Raw genomic sequence first — 20,487 nt, 5'->3', positions numbered from 1 at the left:
GAAGAATCTTAAGAACAATTGCACATGGGTCAAAAAAATTTAGTACATTTGCTAATTTTTTTCGAAGCCGTGAATTTAGATCCGTAATTACCCCATCGGGAGTATAAATATAGATCAAACTTTGATTATTTATAACTTCGGACAAAGTTTTTTTGTTAAACAGAAATTTGCACGATACCTTTAGAAGACTTTGAAAAACAATTTTATACTAAGAAAAAATGAATTCTAATTTCTGATGTTTGGCGAAGCTACGAATTTTTATCCATAATAACCCCATCGGGAATGTAACTGCGGATCAAACTTTGATTATTAATAACTTCTGAAGAGAATTTTTTATTGAAGTGAAATTGGCGAGATATCTTCAGAAGACACTTAGGAACAATTATGTACTGTATAAAAAAATTCAGTACATTTTCTGATTTTTGGCGAAGTCGTAAATTTTGATCCCTAATTACCCCGATTGACGGTACCTACTAATATTCAGAAAGTCGAAAATCCAGTAAAGTGATGTGTTCATGAAAGCTCAAAGGTCGATTGCCAGGAACATGAGATGGGCCATGTGAGACTAAAACTCGTTCGAAACTAATTACTTACGTCTGACGGATGATGCGCTTCCAAATTTATGGGTTTCCAATTTTCCAGCCTTCCTCACATTTTCACGCCTTCCAACACTGCTGCAAGAGTAAATTTACATATAATCTAATCTTAGTACTCGAATTACATACTTCGGAAGATAATTCTTCTAACAGTTTCCGTGATAATAATTAGTTATGTATAAAAAAATTAACAATGTTAAGAAATAATAATTGTATACTTCACACTCTTTCCACTATTCCCTTCTTTTCCCCTATTTTGAAGAAACTTCTCATTTATCCCGTTTTTCGCCCTTATCTTGTTTTTTTTTTACTGGAATGTAAACTGATTAAGGCCATGTGACGATTGAGTCACGTGACCAGATTCCTACTTTAACGGCACTTTTTTTATTTCCTAACGTATTTTCACACGAAGCGCCACAACAAGTTAAAAATTTAGGATAATAAATAAGAACCATTAAGAAAGGTAGGTCTGGTCCTAAATTTTAATAATTATGAAAAAAGCAAAAAAATTGTTTGCTTTAATTTTTTAATTTTTATAAAAATTTAGGGACAAGTCTACCTTTATTAGTGCTTCTTATTTAGTATCCAAAATTTTCAACTCGATGTGGCACTTAATTTAAAAATAAGTTAGGTAGTAAAAAAGTGTCGGTAATGTAGGAATCTGGTCACCTAACCCCCTCATCACATGGCCTTAAATAATATAATGAATTAACAGAATTAGATACAAAATTCAAAATATTTTTGATCGAAAATTAATTATTTTTGCTTTGAGATTTTACTATTACATTTTTGCTTCACATTTTATTTCTTTGGGTTGAAAATTTAATTATTTTGTTGAATATTCAATTATTTTGTTAAAAAATTATCATTTTTTAGCCATGATTTGACTGTTTTTTTAATATTTATCTTTTTGGGGTTGAAAACTCGTCACATTGGATAAATAATTCAATATTCTTATTTTTTTGTGGAAAATTCAACTATTTGCTTAAAAAATCAATTGCTTTGTTGAAAATTTATTTCTGTTAGTATTAGAATTTTTCGGTTGATATATATATAATCTATTATATTTTTGAAATTATTTTATTATTTTATTAATTTATGATTTTATTATTTTATCATTTTATTATTTTTTATTTTTTTATTTTATTATTCTCTTATTTTCTTCAATTTTTCGTTGAGAATTCATATAAAAATTGATTTTTTTTTAGATAAAAATAGAAGTGTTTATTTGATAATTTCTTTATTTTGTTGGAAATTCGACTATTTTTTTAAGTAATCTTTTTTGTTCCAAAATTCAACTGTTATGTTGAAAATTTGTTATTTTGTAAATTTGTAATGTTGCTTGAAAAGTCTACCATTATATTTTTTGTCCAAAATGTATATATTTTGGTTGTAAATTCTACTATTCAAATTACTGTTGAAATTTTTTTTTCGATTTTCAAATTAAACGGTTTTCTAAAATATTCGAATTTTTCATCTGAAAACTTAGCTCTTTTGTTAAAAATTCATCTGGTTTGGTGTACAATTTTTTTTTTCGTTGAAATATGAAACTAAATTTTTAAAATTATTTCATTATTTGCTTTATTTATTATCTTATGATTTTAATTTTTATTATCCTACTATTTTATTCTATTTTTTGTCGTCAATTCATTTTTTCAAATTATACCTTTTGGTTGCAAATTTAAATAATATGTTCAAAATTTAAAGTTTTTAATTAATATTTTTATTTAATAATCTAAATATTCCATTTTTTGTTGAAAGGTTATTTTTCTAGATGAAAATTAATCTTTCTTGGTTGAAAATGAACTTTTTTTGAAAACTTAACTGTCTTCTGAAAAATTCATCTTTTATGGTAAAAAAAAAACTATTTGGTTAAAACTTGGACTATTTTTAAAAAATTCATTGATCTCTGGAAAATTCAACTATTTGATTAAAAATTGGTCTCCTCAGTTTAAAAATTCAAATAATTAAATAAAAATTCATCTTTCTTGGTTGATAAGTAAGTTTTGTGTTAAAAATTCAACTGTATTCTAAAAAATTCTTCGCTTTTTGGTTGCAAATTTAACTTTTTGTTTAAAAAATTCGACCATTTTGTTGAAAATGTAATTTTTTTCTTAAAAAATTTAACTACTTTGTTTTTTTTTTTTTAAATTTTCCTATCAGGTTAAAAATTCGTTTCTTTAGTTCAAAATTTCAACTGATTGGATAAAAATTTATCATTTTTGATTGGAAATTAACTTTTTTGTTGAAAATTCATGTTTTTCAGTTTCAAAATCAAAGGTCGAGAAATAATTTTCAAACCTTTTTTGTTTAAAATATTAACTATCATATATTTTTCAAATTATTGAATGACTTTATTATTATATTAATACCTTGTTATATTTTTAATTAAGAGTTCAGATTTTTCAATAAAAGGCTCTACTTTTCATATAAAAATTTAACTATTTTGTTAAAAATTAATTTTCTAGGCTGAAAATTTATCTGTTTTGTTACAATTTATTCGTGAAATTAAAAGTTAAACTAAAAAGTATCTGATTTGTTTAAGGATTCAACTATTTTTTGACAATTCTTTGCTTTTAAATGAAAATTCAAGAACTTGGTTGAAATTAAAACGACTTCGTTTAACATTCATTTATTTAGTGAAAATTATTTTTAACTAAAAATTTAACTATTTGGTTAAGAATTTAAGCTTTCTGTTGACAATAAATTCCTTTGAAGAAAAAAACCTTTAATTTTTAATTTCAATAAAATTATTTTTAGTTAAAATATCAACAATTATATTTTGGTTAAAAATTTATCTTTTTTGATTTAGTAATTCACCTTTTTGCAGGAAAATCACCTTTCTAGGTTGAGATAAAATATTTTTATAATAATTCATCTTTCATGCTTGAAAATTTAACTATTTGGTTTTTGTTTAAAGTATAATATTTTTCGTTTGAAAATTCAACTACTAAGTTGATAATTCATTTATTTTGTTAAAAATTCTTTTCTTTTGCTTCGAAGTTTAAGTGGTTACTTAAAAATTAATTTTTGTTGTTGAAAATTCAACTATTCAGTTTAAAATATTTTTTTACAGACGTTTTATCCCATTAGTTTAAAATCTAACTCTTCTTTTGAAAATAAATTTTCTTGGTTGAAAATTTAACTATTTAATTAAAAATTCATATATTTTATTTAAAATACGTATACTTTGTCTAAAAGATAAACTATTTGGTTAGTAATTAAAAATTCATTTTTTTCTTGAGAAGTCATCTTTTTGCTTAAAATTGAATTGTTATGTTGGAAATTTATTTTTTAAATTTAAATCATTTCATACCGAATGTAGCATGGCACCTACTCATTTTATTTATTGAATTTATTTCCTTATAATTTGCCTATAATTTCCCTATTTTGTTGAAAAATCAGCCGAATTGTTCAATATATTGAAAACATTTTCTGACGATTTTTGCTTCGCTACATAGGAGATTTAACGTTTCGGAATGTAGAAGTAAGTTCTTGCATAAATTAGAGTAAATTATTCTCAAAATCTCTTCCGTTTTTTCCTTTGAGCCAGATTTTCCATTCTCATGGAATATCCTCGGTAAAAATTCAATTTTTCCACTCAATATCTCTCCAATCAAGTGTCGCATAGACTGATTCAAATCTATATCAGACGCTTGAACTTTCATCTATACGGAATTTTGCGGACTCGACAAACTTATTACATCCTCGATTTGAGAAGAAAAATGCTTTTTTCAAGGCTAAATATAAAAATTTATAAACATTCATAAATTAATACAAAAAACTATTTTATGTACAAAACTTTTAATTTACAGAGAGAAATAATACTATTTAATTTCATGTCATCAAAAAAGGGAAAATTGGATTTTATTCTCCTATTATTATAGGGGAATAAAATCTTCAAAAATAATTATTATTCAATTAGCTTATTTTTAACCTAATCATTAAATTTTCACCAAAAAGTTTTTGTTTGTAACTGGGATAAATTTTCAACCAAAAATTTGAGCTCTCAAGCTAAAAAGTAAGCATTTAAAAAAAAAAGTTAAATTTAAATCTGAGAAAATGAATTTTAAAAATAGTTTAACTTTCATATTTCAACAAGTTAACAATGTTTTTTAGAAGATAGCTGAATTTTCAACCAAGAAAAATTAATTTTCAATGAAGAACAAATTTTTAACGGAGGTGTTGAACTTTTGAGAAAAAATTATGAATTTCTAACAAAATACTTGAACTTTTTATAAAATCCTTAAATTTTCAACAAAGTAGTTGAATTTTTAACCCGATAGTTGAACGGTCAATCTAAAACGATGATTTTTTTAATAAAGAGCTTGGTTTTTTTTCAAAATATTATGAATTTTTAACTAAATAATAGATTTATGAACAAAAATACTTAATTTTTCCACCAAATAATTGAATTTTTTATCAAATAGTTGAATATTCAGCATACAAAAATAAAATTTACAACTCGATTTTAAACAAATAATTGAGTTTGAAAAAGAATAATAATAAATGATTATCTACCAAACAGTTCCATCTATAACTAAAAAGTTAAATTTTCAATTGCTTTCTTGAAATTTTATTTCTGTTAGTATTAGATTTTTTCGTTTAATATATATAATCTATTATATTTTTGAAATTATTTAATTTTTTTATTATTTTATTAATTAATGATTTTATTATTTTTTATTATTTTATTTGATTATTCTCTTATTTTCTTCAATTTTTCGTTGGGAATTCATATAAAAATTGATTTTTTCAGATGAAAATTAAACTGTTTATTTGATAATTTCTTTATTTTGTTGGAAATTCGACTATTTTTTTTAAAGTAATCTTTTTGTTCCAAAATGCAACTGTTGTGTTGAAAATTTGTAATGTTGCTTGAAAAGTCTACCATTATATTTTTTGTCCAAAATGTATATATTTTGGTTGTAAATTCTACTATTCAAATTACTGTTGAAAACTTTTTTTCGATTTTCAAAGTAAACGGTTTTCTAAAATATTTGAATTTTTCATTTGAAATCTCAGCTCTTGGGTTGAAAATTCATATGGTTTGGTATACAATTTTTTTTTCGTTGAAATATGAACTTAAATTTTTTCATTATTTGCTTTATTTATTATCTTATAATTTTAATTTTTATTATCTTAATATTTTATTCTATTTTTTGTCGTAAATTCATTTTTTGAATATATACCTTTTGGTTGCAAATTTAAATAATATGTTCAAAATTTAAAGTTTTTTATTAATATTTTTATTTAATAATCTAAATAATCCATTTTTAGATGAATGGTTATCTGTCTAGAGGAAAATTAATCTTTCTTGGTTAGATAGCTGAATTTTCAACCAAGAAAAATTAATTTTCAATCTAGATGGACAAATTTTTAACAGACGAGTTGAACTTTTGAGAAAAAATAATGAATTTCTAACAAAAGAGTTGAACTTTTTATAAAATCCTTAAATTTTCAACAAAGTTGTTGAATTTTTAAACCGATAGTTGAACGGTCAATCCAAAAAGGTGATTTTTCAATAAAGAACTTGGTTTTTTTTTCAAAAAATAATGAATTTTTAACTAAATAGTGGAATTATTAACAAAAATACTTAATTTTTCAACAAAATAATTAAATTTGTTATCAAATAGTTGATTATTCAGCATACAAAAATAAAATTTAGACCTCGATTTAAAATAAACAATTGAGTTTGAAAAAGAATAATAATAAATAATTATCTATCAAACAGTTTCATCTATAACTAAATAGTTAAACTTTCAAGTTAAGGATGAATTTTTACCAGAATTGTTTTTAATGGTTGTAATTACAATTTTTGTAAAAAATTTTAAATATTTAACAAAATATTTGAATTTTTTGAAAAAATTATGAATTTCTAACAAAATAGAATTTTTAACTAAATAGTTTGGTCGTAAATCCTTAAAAACAAATTTTCAACAAAGAAGTTGAATTTTTTACAAAAATTTATTAATTTTTAACCAAATTGTTGAATTGTCAAGCTAAAAAAATTAAATTTTAAGCATATAGTTGAATTCTTTACTAAAAAAAATAATTATTAACCTTACAGTTGTATTCATAACGAAGTAGCTACACTTTCAAGCAAAATAAGAATTTTCAACAAAATATTTGAATTTTTAAGTGTATAATTAAATTGTCAACAAAATAGTTCAATCAAAGCTAATAAAATACATTTTTAACGAAGTATTTTAACTTTTGAACTAGTAGCAATATTAAAAAAAAATCACAATTAAAAATGTATAGATTGAACATTAAACTGATAAAAACATAATATAAATATAATAGTTAACTTTTCATTAAAAATGACTTAATTTTTAATAGACATTTAAGCGAAAAAAAAGAGAAACAGGTCAATTTTTTTAAAACAGTTACACAATTGATGAATCTTGAACAAAACAAGACAAATGTACACAATTTTTTATCTTTAATCCACGTAATCAATTTTTCAACAAAAAAAAATATTCTTCACAAAAAATGCAATAAATAATAATATTTTAACAAACAACAAAATTCATTTTGCATCAAAAATAGTTGTATTAAAAAAAAGAAATTCCATTAAAATATTTGAATCTTCTAGACATTTTTTTTCAACTAAAAATGGCAGAAAATTAATCATATACCAACTTTTTATCAATTCGTTAAATTTTGAACCAAAAAAATATTCATTTTTGACTGATAAGAACAATTTCGACCAGATAGTTGAATTATCGACCCAAGCAATTCAATTTTTATCGAAACAATTGAAATTTTGACTCAAGAAGACTAATTTTCTAGAAAATAGTTGATTTTTCAACAAAAATGTTTTTTTCTAACACACGCACGAAATGTTGGATTTTCGAGGCATGTATTGCGTACGAGAAGTGACCAATTCCGAAACCGTGGTAAAAAGCAGTTATATAAATACTTTGTCTAGCTGTAATTTGCCCATTTTTAATAAATTTCTGAAATTTTTGGAAATTTAGCGAATTTCTCATAAATTTTAGGAAACTTTTTTAATTTAGCAAATTATCCATAAATTTTCAGAATTTTTGGAATTTATTCCAAAATTTCAACAAATTCCAGAATTTTTAGGGAATTTTTGTAATTTTACCATAAATTTCCAAAAATAAAAATAATTTTTCAAAAAATTGGTTTTTATTGTTTCTTAAATCGAAAATTTTCCGCATTTTTTAGAAAAAATATCGTGTGCTGCTTGACATCGGCTCATCTTGGGGTCGTCTCTGTCTCGTACAGTTAACTTCACACTCGTTGAATTTTTATCCAAAAAATATTCATTTTCAACTTAAAAGTTAATTTTTCAACAAAATATTTTAATTTTTAAGCCAAAAAGATAAGTTTTCTACAACAAATTTAATTCTATACCAAATAGTAGTAGTTTAAAAAAATATGAATTTCCAATAAAAAATGGTATGGAATTAAATGCACGCTCGAAGAACCGCCTTTGAACATTTGCGGAGTAAATATCGCGCGAGAAGTAAACTCTTTTTCAGGCTTGCGTCGAAACTTTTAAAGTTCGATAATTAGTAGTATGACTTTCGATAACCCAGGGGAAGCAACAGATGTATTTTCTGCAGGATACGTGCTGGGTGATTTCAGGAACCAATTAACAAATGTAAGCTCAAACAGTCGCCTCCGAGAATTTTCGAAGTAAATATCGCGCGAGAAGTAAACCTTTATGCAGACTTCTGTCACGCTCTCAAATTTTGAGAGCATGGCGTAAGGCTGCAAAAAGGGTTTACTTTCTGCGAGCTATGTACTCCGCAAATGCTTGAAGGCGACTGTTCAAACTTGCATTTGATTCCAGCCAGTCCTAGTACTTATGGAGCAGTCCCTGTAAATAGTAGAGTTCAAAGAAATTATTTTCAACCAACATAAAAAACCAATTTTCAAACAAAAAGATGTATTCCTTAAGGCCTTCAGTCTTCACTCTTAGAAGCCTTGTTAGGGCAAAACATATCTTCCATTCTAGCCAAAAAGGTGAATTCTCTATGAAACAATTGAATTTTGAGTAAAAAAAAATGATTTTCAGCCAAAAAGTTGAATTTTCAACAAAAAGTTTGAATTTTTAAGCCAAAAGGATGAGTTTCCTAAAAAAAAGTTTATTCTATACGAAATTGTTGAAATTTAAAAAAAAAGATTATTTGTCAATTTAAAAACATGGTATTAAACTAAATTCATGCTCGAGCAGTCACCTTCGAATATTTGCGGAGTCAATATCGCGCGAGAAGACAACCCTTTTTGTAGGATTCTATCACACTCTCAAAGTCCCATAATAAGTAGAACTGACTTCCTATAGCGCAGACGGAGTAATAGAGGTATTTTCGGGCAGGATATGTGGTGGCGGATTTCAGGAACCAATTAACAAATGCAAGCTCTAACGGTCGCCTCCGAGAATTTGCGGAGTAAATATCGCGCGAGAAGACAACCCTTTTTGTAGGTTTCTATCCCACTCTCAAAGTCTCATAATAAGTAGAATTGACTTTCTATATCGCAGACGGAGTAATAGAGGTATTTTCGGCCAGGATATGTGGTGGCGGATTTCAGGAACCAATTAACAAATGCAAGCTCTAACGGTCGCCTTTGAGAATTTGCGGAGTAAATATCGCGCGAGAAGTAAACCTGCATCTAGATTTTCGTCACGCTCTCAAAATGGAAGGCACGCTCGAGCAACGCCAGTCTACAACAGCAGTGCCACTCGAGCCTACAAAAAGGGTTTACTCCCCGCGCGATATTTACTCTGCAAATGCTCGAAGGCGACTGTTTAAACTTGCATTTGATTCCAGCCAGTCCTATTACTTATGGGACAGACCCTGTGAATAGTTAAATTCAAAGAAATGATTTTCAACAAACATAAAAACCAATTTTCAAACGAAAATATGGATCCTCTATGGTCTTTATTCTGAAGAGCCTTGTTAGGGGAAAACACCCTTCCATTCTGGCCCTTTAAAAGTAATCTTTTTCAGAAAGATTTACTTTATTGTAAATTACAATCGTTAGCTCCGGTGGACTTTTAATTTATCATCCTTATCTGCATTGAAGATTTATAGGACTTCATTTGTTTCCTTAATGTGACAAAGAGTTGCGCAGGCAAAGCGTCCGAACATTGGGTCGCACATTAGTTTTGGTCTACCAGACCAGGATAGTGAAAGCTGGCAACCAAGCATTATTTTTCATTAGGGACAACCAACGACACTCTTGGATTAAGAAGTGTAGCAAAACGTCGTACTTTGCACTTCTCATTCGAGAATTTCGTATAATAAATTTATATAAAAATGTCCCTTGAATTTTTGTGAAAATATCAGAGCTATTGGGATGCTTTCAAAGCTTAAGTCATATATCCATTCTTTCATTTTATACCCCCTCATTATCAGAAGCGGTGAAATCTTTTTTTTGGGTGAGATAGCGAAACTTTTACATAATAAAATGATATTATTGTATGTAAAAATTATACATAAATAATAATTAATTAATAATAAATAGTAAATAATAAATAATAGTAAATAAAGGTATACAAATCATATTGCCAAAGATTTCATCATAATTTCAAAGATCGCACAAAACTTTCAGTAATTTTACAAATATTATCAAATATTTCATATCTTCTTTAAGTATTTTGCAAAGATTTTTAAAGATTCCAAAAAAAATTTACAAAGTTTTTACAACTGTTTTAATGATATCTCAAAGATTTAAAAAGTTTCACAAATATTACCAAATTTTTGTGTGTCGCAAAAATTTCTAAAGATTTCCAAAAGATTAAAATCTTTGCTAAAAACTTTTTAAGATTTCTAAAAAAAATTGCGTTAGATTTCAAACATTGCACCACCAAGAATTTAATGATTTCTGAATGATTTTTAAGGATTTTAAATAAAATTCCAAAGCTTTCAGAAAGGTTTCACAAAGACTAATAATTATTTAAATATTTCACAAAGAATTCGATAATTTCACAAATATTACCAAATATTTCAAATGTTTTTAATATTTCGAGGAGATTTCTAAAGTTTTTAAAAGTATTTCTATGATTTCGAAAGATTTCAAAAATTTCCGTTATACCTCAAAGATGGCACAAAGATTTTAATGATTTCTAAAGGATTTCACAAAGATTTCAAAGTTTTAGTAAAGATTACAGATATATTAAAAATATTTCAAAAAAGATATTACAGATAGATTAAAAATAGTTCAGAAACACTTTAATAATTTCCCAAAGATTTCTAAAATTTTACAAAGATTTTTAAATCTTTCAGAAAGATTTCATAAAGACTTTACGAAGATTTTAATATTTAAATATAAATATAAATAAATATTTCACAAAGAGTTCAATAACTTCACAAATATTATTAAATATTTAAAAAATTTTTTTTTAATTTCGTAAAGATTTATAAAGATTTCAGAAAGGTTTCAATGATTTCCAAGACTTTAAGAAAATTTCCGTTTGATTTCAAAGATTGAAAAAGGATTTTAAAGATTTTCAAAAGATTTCACAAAGATTTCAAAGGATTAGCCAAGGTTAGAGATAGATTAAAAATATTTCACAAAGATTTGAATGATTTCACAATGATTTCTAAATATTTAGAAATTACTTTAACGTTAACTTAATTAATAGTACCCGCAATTTAATTTAACTTGTTTTTATTAATAAATCAGTTTTTTGTTAAATATTCAACTATTTATTAGAAATTCAATTATTATCATGAAAATGTAACTATTTTCATTTTAAATCATCTTTAAAATTGAACTACTTTGTTCGAAATTGAACTACATTGTTAAAAATTTGTTTTGCGTTGAAGATTCATCTTGCTTGAAAATTTAAATATTTTGTTAAAAAAAAATTTTTTTGTTGAAAATTGATATTTTTTAGTGGAAATGGACCTTTTCTAGTTGAAAGTTTACCTATTTTTTTTTTTTTTTTAAATTTTATGTTAATTTGTTGTTTATTTATGTTTAGTTGCGCTAATTTATTATTTTCTTTTATTCAATTACTTTTCATAAAAATTTAATTATTTTATGGAAAGCTGTTGTTTTTTTTTAAATAAATCTTCTTTGTTGAAACTATTTTGTTACATTTTGAACTTTCTTGTTAAACAATTTTTTTTGTAGACTTATAATCTTAGAAGAAAATTTATCTCAGCTTGAAAATTTAAATATTTCATAAGAAAATTATTTTTGTTGTAGTTAAAAATTAACTCTTTTGGAACCAAAAATGTAACTATTTTATTTTAGATTGAACATTTATATTTTAATTTAAAGGTTTATCTTTTTTCGTTGAAATTTTAACAATTTTGATTAAAATTCATTTATTTTCTTGAAGATTTTTCTTTTGATCGAAAATTAATATTTTTTTTAATTACCTATTTGATTGAATGTTGAACTCCCTTGTTGAAAATTAATTTTTTTTTTTAATTGATCATTTTGGTGGAAAATTCATTTCCTTGTTAGGAAATTGTACTATTTTGTTGAGAAATAATTTATTCATTGAGAATGAATTTTTTTAACTAAAAATGTAACTTTTTTATTTTTAGTTGACAATTGACATTTTGTATTAAAATTTCAACATTTTCGTTGAAAATTCATTATCTAATTGTATTTTTCATTAGGAATAAGCCGATATATTAAAAAATTGAACCATTTGTACAAAATAAACTTTTCTGTTGAAAAATCAGATTTTAGGTTTAAAAATTCAACAATTTGGTTGGAAATTCATATATTTTGTTGTTGTTCATTAAAATTAATGTATTTATCTTAAAATTCAAGTATCCTATTTTGTTATTTTTTGCTAAAATTCTTGTTTTTCGTTGAATTAAGTTGAATGAAGATTTGTTTTTGTTGTTGTTTATAATTATGTGTTAAACAGAAAATTCAACTCTTTTTTTCAAAAGTCAAGAACCATATTATGCAAGATACACTTCTTTAACTCAATACATTAAAGTGTACAAAGTTAAGAGTTTAAATCATTGTTCCACCATTTTTTAAAATAAATGTTTATAATTTGTCATAATTTTTTTAATTTATTATATTCTCGATTTCAGGTTATGTGCGTTCAATACTGGCCACCAAACAAAGAAAAGAATGAAGAATATGGAGGGATTGGCGTTTCGGTATTAAATGAAGAAGAACTGGCAAATTTTCACATACGAACAATAAGGCTGTACAAGATGGATGAAAATGGGGTAAATAAATATTTATATCAACATTTATTTTGGTAAACATCGATGCTTCAAGGGCGTTTGTAGTGTAGCTCTGAAAGCACGGCATCACTTGCAGAACGAGCAAGGTTCTGATCCATGCTAACTTACCGACAGATGGTAATGATATTAAAAAAATTTACTGAACTTCCTGTTTTACCAACCGACATATAAATGATAAATGGAAGGAATTTGCATTACCGACCGTCGGTAATACCCACTGTCGGTAACGTAGCATGGAACAGATCCCTGCTCTGTTGGTACGTGAATCCTTGCAAAAGAAGCAATTTATTTTTGTCGAAAAATGTAAACATTTATTTTTATTTTTCGGAAGCGTCGTATCATCACTGAAACTCACAATTGAGGAAATTAAATTTTTTGAGCGATTGCGAAAAAAAAGTTAAATTATAGCCCGGGACGTTACTATTGTTTAGAAATAGAAAATTAAATTTTCAAATTGTACAATTGTAAATTTGGTGACATATTCCTAAAAATAAATTAGCACACAACAATTTATAAATTATTGAGGCAAGAATTTTTTGAATGATAAATATATTCTATTTCCATATATACATGAATTCAGTGAAATTTTTTTAAAGATTCCTACTGAAATAAGAACAAAATTGAAAATCGTGATAAACTGCTAAATAGAAAGTGGACAAAAATTCTGTACTTTAAAAATTTTGTACGCCCAGATCTCAGAATTAAATCATTTTTTTAAAAAACTTCAATTCGATTTTTAAAGTTTCATTTACAAAAATTTAGAAATAAAACATTCTCAATTTATTTGTGACATTTTTCCATTTGAATACCAAATTTAAATTTAAATTCATTAAAATAATTTGACGAATTTATGTTCAATTCAGAATTCAGAGGAAATGTGGTTTTAAGAGAAGAGGTGAGTTGAAACTGTTCCCGAGAGAAATCTTGAGCTAAATCCCAGAGCAATCTATTTAACATTATTTTCATTTTTCGATAAGGAGAAAATAGAAACTTTCTTTCAGTATTTATGATCCTCTCTAGTCATTATTTTCATCAAGAATATATTTGAGTCAAAACTCAAAGAGATTAAAAAAATTTGAGTACTCTAGGAATCAAAACGTCAGTATGATGTAGAAAACAATATTTCAATACATTATTCGTATTATAGTGAAATATAACAATGAAATTTGGGTTTCTTTAAATTTTAGAATAAAATTTTGTACTTAAAAATGTTCGAAAAGAATTTTTTCAAATTCATTTGTTGGTATGATTTTTATAGTGTAACACTGTCGAATACGATAATTGATTTTATTTTATTTTCTGCCTTTAGATTAAAATGATTGAGTTTTAAAAATCGTAACGTACAATTTAAAAATTAATTATTTTTCACATTTTAGTTTTAGGGGTCTTAATTTAATAATCCTCTAATTTTTAAACGAAGTTTGAATTTGTTTTATTTTTATGGCTTCAAGTTTGGTTTTATTAATTTTGAAAGTTTCCCATTAGAAAAAATATTATTTTCAAAGTTTTTCAATTAACTAAAGTTTAAAGTTTCACAATAACTGAAATTCTTCCATTTTAAAAGGTAAAAATGCGCCAATTAATTTTTTTTTATTTTGACTTTTAGTTTTGAATGCGTAATACTAAAAAAGTTTCATTTTTGAGGCCTTGAAACTAAAGGTTTTTTTTGCTTCAAAAGCTTAAATTCGAGATTTTTTGATTTGGAATTACTCCATTTTTTAAGAGATTTGAATTTCGAATTTCACTTTGTTTTAGTTTTCCATTTAAATATAAAAATTTCAGGACAATTTCATTATTAATTCTGAACAAAAAATGGCAGAATCTCATATTAAAAGCCTTGATAGTCTTTAATCAAATAATTTCAGATTTAGATATTTTAAATGTTTGGTTTCTATTTTAGTCAGTTATGAATTCAATCATTATAGATTTATTTTCTAAAAAGCAAGTCTTAAAAATATAATTATTTTTTATTTGCAAATGTTCCAAAATATTGAAAGTTTCAAACTAAACTTGAAAAGAGACTATCTTGAGTGGAAAGGCTCTAAACTATGGAATTTTAAAAATGGGATTCGTTTACAGCAATATTGTTTTGTTTTAATTTTTAATCAAATATATTAAAATTATCAGATTTTTATTTGAAGATTGCGTGAAAAAATTAAATAACACAATACAATTTTAAAACATTTGTTTTAAAAATTTTAAGAATAAAGAATAATACTAGAAAAAGATTTTTAAAATTTCACGATTTGAAACTAAAAATTAAAAAAAATTTTTACTCATAATAAAAATAAATGAAAATTAAACGATCTGAAATTGATAGCTCACTAACAGAACAATTTTTTTAATTTTGATTGTTTACAGTTTTAGAATTCTGCATTTTTATCTTAAACTTTTATGAGTTTTTAAATTTTCAATTAAAATTGTAATTAATTAAATTTGGAAGGTATAATTAACATTTTTTAATTTTTCATTTCTAAATGAATAATATTTGCCTATAATAATTAGAATTTTAAAGGGTTGGAGTGTCAAAAAGTGCTAAAAATTCAAATATTTGGTCTTCAATTAATTTTTTTTTTCAAAATGTATACCTTTGGTCTTTAAAATTAAACTTTGTTGTAAAAAAAATCATTTTTTTGGCTTGGAAGTTCAACAGTTTGTTTGAAAATTAAACTATTTAGTTGAAAATCAATTTTTTGTTAAAAATTGATATTTTTGTTTGAAACTTCAACTACTTTGGTAAAAAATTAATTTAATTGGTTAAAAATTAAATTACATATTCAAAAATCCAATTAGTGTGTTTCAAATTCGTTTTTATCACAGGTTAAATATTAATTTATTTATCCCTAAAAGTTACCATTTTATTGTTGGTTGAATTTTTTTATAAAAATTGTCTTTAGGTAAAAAATTAATCTTGTTTGTAAAAAATTCATAATTTTGTTAGAGAATTTAACTATTTTGTGAAAAATTCGTATTTATTACTCTAATTAGATTCAATTCGTTTTTTTTGCTTATGAAATCTAGTTTTTTAAACTTTAAATTGAAAAATTTAATTTTTAATTTAAAAATTAATTGTTTGCTTGAAAATTCACGCCTCTTTTTAAAAATTCGTTTTTTTGGTAGAAAATGGTTATAAATTTGTTCTTTTGTATTAGAAATTCATATTTTTTGGTAGAAAAGGCATCTTTTTCGATGAAAATTCTTGTCTCTTGGCTGTAAATAAACTTTCTAGTCGAAAATTAAATTTTTCTGTTTCAGAATTCAAATTATATCTTTTTTTTATTTTTATTTTTTATTTTAACAGATGCCGGTTTTGACTTAAAGTTTCCCATGTAAAATGCATTTTATAAAAATTATTATTATAACAAAAAACTTGTTAAACAAATGAAACTTGTTTATATAATTAAAAATTAATGAATTAATATTGATAAATAATTCATTAGACCCACATGAATAATTTTTATTAAATGAATATTCGGAACGAAAATATTTAAACAAATTCCAATTATTTGAATAATTTAAAATTAATGAACTGATGTTAATAAATATGCCACTAAACAGGGGGAAGACGAATTAAAAAATAATTATTTATTCAATGTTATTTAATGTTCTACTAGACTAACAGTAATAATTTGAAGGGAAAACAAAACTTTCGAAAAATAATTATTTAAAGAAATTCCATTTGTTTAAAAAATTAAAAATTAATTAACCAATGATAATAAATATTCCACTAGACCAATATTGATAATTTTAAGTGAAAAAATCACCAGAATACAGTGCTCAAAATGTCGATTTAATGAAAGATTGACATTTTTTGTTTTAAGGGTAGTTTTCAGGCGTTCCTGGGGGTGTGTCAGCGGTATCAAACATATATGGCTGATAAATTAAATTCTTCATTAAATAATTCTCTACAAGTCCTTATGCAAATTAAAAATTTGGAAATTTCGGTTCTCGGATTTGGAATAAAATGGGGTGGATCGTTTTCCTTTAAAAAAAGCGTTTTTGAGCCATCCTAATATCGACTCTTTGTAAAAAAAAGATAATAAATAAAAAAATATATTTTAAAAATGTAACAGTATATGTCTTTGGAATCAGAGCGATATCTTTTTCCCTTTGACTCATGTGCCTGCAAGCTCTAGCGCTAATCCAAATCTGAAACTGGAAAGTCTTTATGCAACTACTTTGCGGTCTCGCTTCCTTCTTTCGATTTAAACTTCATGAATAGACTCCAGAGTTGAATGTGGAGTGAGGATTTTTTTTTGCAAAAAAAAGACACATTTGGCCCTGGTTTATATTTTTAAAATATTTTTAGGTCCCTAATAAGAGTTTCTTAAAATTTTCTAAAAAAAAAATTGTGGCTGATTTTTAGTTACTGAATTACTCTGAATAAAAAAATTTTTAATTCAGGAATTTTATGATAATTTTAGAAAAATTTATAATTTTTTTATTAATCTTATGAATTTTTTAAACAAATTTAATAAACAAATACATTATTCGGGCATTTTTTGGCATAAAAATTCGGTTTTTTAATTCTTGTTTTTTTAGTTGGAAACTCTATGACAATTTCAGCAACATTCATTATAAATTGATAAATTTTATAATTTTTTTAAACAATTTTAATGAGCAAATGCATTAATCACGCATTTGTCTACAGAAAAATTGTCTTTTTTTCATGTCAACTTTTTTAATTAGAAAGTTCATGATAACTTCAGAAAAATTCATGATTTTTTGATAAATTTTATGATTTTAAAAAAAATGTTAATAGCAAATGCATTAATGAGGCATTTTTCTACAGAAAAATTCGTTTTTTTTCTAGTTCAACTTTCTTAATTAGGAAGTTCATGATAACTTTAGTAAAATTTATAATTTTTTATATCAATTTTATGATTTTTTCAAACAAATTTAAGAAACAAATGCATTAATCAGGCATTTGTCGACAGAAAAATTAGTTTTTTTATATGTCAACTTTTTTAATTAGGAACTTCAAGATAACTTCAGCAAAATCCATAATTTTTTATTTAATTTTTTGATTTAAAAAAAAAAATTAATAAACAAATGCATTATCAGGGCATCTGTGAACGGAAAAATTCTTTTTTTTTCGATGTCAGACTTTTAGTTGGGACCTGCATAATAAATTCAGCAACATTCATGATGAGTTGATAAATTTTATAATTTTTTTTAACAAATTCATTATTTGGTCATCTGTGGAAGGAAAAATTTCGCTTTTCCCATGTCAGTCTGCTTAATTGGGAACTTCATGATGATTTTAGCAAAATTCATAATTAGTTGATAAATTTTATATTTTTGTAAGAGCAAATTTAATAAACAATTGCATTATTCGGGCATCTGTCGAGGTAACATTTTTTTTATCGATATCAGTATTTTTAATTGGGAACTTATTGACAATTGCTGCAACATTCAAAATTAGTTGATAAATTTAATGATTTTTTTTTAACAAATTAAATAAACAGTGCATTATTTGGTAATTTCTCTATAGAAATTCTCGTCTTTTTCAATGTTAGTGTTTTTATTAAGCTGAATAATAATAAATAATTAACTGGCCTTGAAAAAGCCAATTTTTTTGCTGGAAAATGCCCGAATAATGTATTTGTTTATTGAATTAAAAAATTAAAAATTATTTATTATTAATTAATGATATATTTTTTATTATTATATTATATATAATATTTTATTATTATATTTCTGTTGGTACGTGAATCCTTGCAAAAGAAGCATCAAAAAATTATACATTATTCTAAAATCATCATAAATTTCCTAATTTAAAAATTACAATTATTTTTAAAGATCGCAATATTTTATCTTCACTCTGAAAATAATTGAGAAAAAAATTTTGCACTATAAGAAAAATTGCAACGACATAATGAATAAAAATATGCAGTTAATCGATTTTTTTAACGGAAATTAAGGGTAACATGAATTTTCAATAATATTAATTAAATAATTTATTGGAGTTGTTATAAAGAAGTATGCAAATAAACTGTTTTTTTAACGAAAATTATTGATAAGATAAATTATGAATAGCATTAATAAAATAATGTATCAAACTTGTTATCAACAAATTTAAAAAGAGTGACAAGAATTTTTAATTTATAGTAATAAAATAATCAATTAAAGTTATTATCAACAAATCTTGAAAAAAATGTAATTGGCTACAATTGTTTTCAAAGTCGGTAAACTTTTTTGTTAACTTTGAGAATAATTAATAAATAAGTGTTGGAATATAAAAAAGTTAAAATTTAAACAAAAGATAATTGGTAAAATATGTAATGAAACTGTTTTTTGAACGCAGATAAGTGTCAACACGAATTTTGAATAATAGTAACAAAATAATTTATTAAAGTTTTCATAACAAAATTAATAAACGGTATTTTTTTCAAAGGTATGGTTCACAAATACAGTCTTTTATTCTACAAGTTGTTTAAATTTTATTTATTCTATAAAATCTATTCTGTAGAATATAAAGCGTTAGAAATATTCGACATATTTGTAACAATGGATATTTTTTAAATCATAATTAATTTCTATGAATATCTTATAACGAAAGAAAGTACATTATCTTCTAGCTTAAAAAGGAAATATAAATTTTTATAACTTATTTCGATTAAACGCGAATGTTTATTTTTCAGATTAAATATAAATGTTAATAAAAAAAGCATTTCATTGAAATTTACAATGTTCAAATTTTATAATATTTACTTATGTCAATGTTGAAAATTGAATTTTCTTTTTATAGAATTAGTATTGGCACTCCCTGAAAAGTGTTTTCGTATTTAATCATAACTTGTCATAACTCATAATTGTATTAAATATTTAATGTGCTACAAAATACTCTTTCGAGATAAATATAGGCAAAAACTTATTTTAACAATTAAAATAAATTTGTAGAAATTTTTCAGATTTGGTTTTCTGTGTATTCCAGTCACCGTATTGCACATTAGTAACAAAAATAAAACAACCTTAAGAATGGTACCATCATTCTTCAAAGAACTTTATACAAAACTAGGGATTAGTTTATGTGCATCTAGAAGTTTTTCAATTTTGGTCTTCTGTTTCTCGGTTTTGTAGTGTTGCATATTAGTAACAAAAATAAAGTAAGGCCAAGGATGGTAGCATCTGGCTAGAGAAACCTTGGTCTAAAACTTGGGATTAAAAATTGCATGTAGAAGGTTTTTTAAATTTGGCCTTCTGATTTTTTTATTTAAATATTGCATATTACATAGTAACAAAAGTAAAATCAGATTAAGCATGGTAGCATCAAGCTACAGGAAAAATTGGATCCAAAACTAAGGATTACTTGCTATGAATGTAGGAGTTTTATCAGATTTAGTCTTATGTTTTCCAATATTATAGTATTCCATATTAATAACAGAAGTCAAGTAAACGCAAGGATGATAGCATCAGGCTGGAGAAAACTTGGTTCAAAACTAGAGATTGCTCTTAATGAATGTAGGAGCTTTTTCAGATTTTTTTCTTATGTTTTCTAATATTATAGTACTTCATATTAATAACACAAATAAAGTTAACCCAAGGATGGTAGCGTCGAGCTAGAGAAAACTTGATTCAAAACTAAAGATTACTATACGTGCAAATTTTTTCATATTTGGGCTACTGTTTCTTAATATTGTAGTATTTTATATTAATAAAAAGGTACAGTAAACCCAAGGATGGTA

The 20,487-nt window shown here is 24.4% G+C and overlaps 1 protein-coding gene across 1 annotated transcript in view; it reads left to right on the top strand.

Moving 5' to 3' along the window:
• The window catches only part of LOC117174953 (receptor-type tyrosine-protein phosphatase kappa), a 108,687-nt gene that overhangs the window by 54,594 nt on the left and 33,606 nt on the right, over positions 1 to 20,487 (top strand). The window contains exons 5-6 of the mRNA XM_033364420.1: positions 12,641 to 12,781; positions 14,742 to 14,744. Coding sequence (XP_033220311.1) covers positions 12,641 to 12,781; positions 14,742 to 14,744 — 144 coding nt within the window. The remainder of the gene's footprint in view (positions 1 to 12,640; positions 12,782 to 14,741; positions 14,745 to 20,487) is intronic.

This window comes from Belonocnema kinseyi, chromosome 6 (genome assembly GCF_010883055.1).
Source record: "Belonocnema kinseyi isolate 2016_QV_RU_SX_M_011 chromosome 6, B_treatae_v1, whole genome shotgun sequence".
In the NCBI taxonomy this organism is placed as follows: Eukaryota; Metazoa; Arthropoda; class Insecta; order Hymenoptera; family Cynipidae; genus Belonocnema; species Belonocnema kinseyi.
Note: the sequence above shows the minus strand (reverse complement) of the source record. Positions and strands in the feature narration are given on the sequence as shown.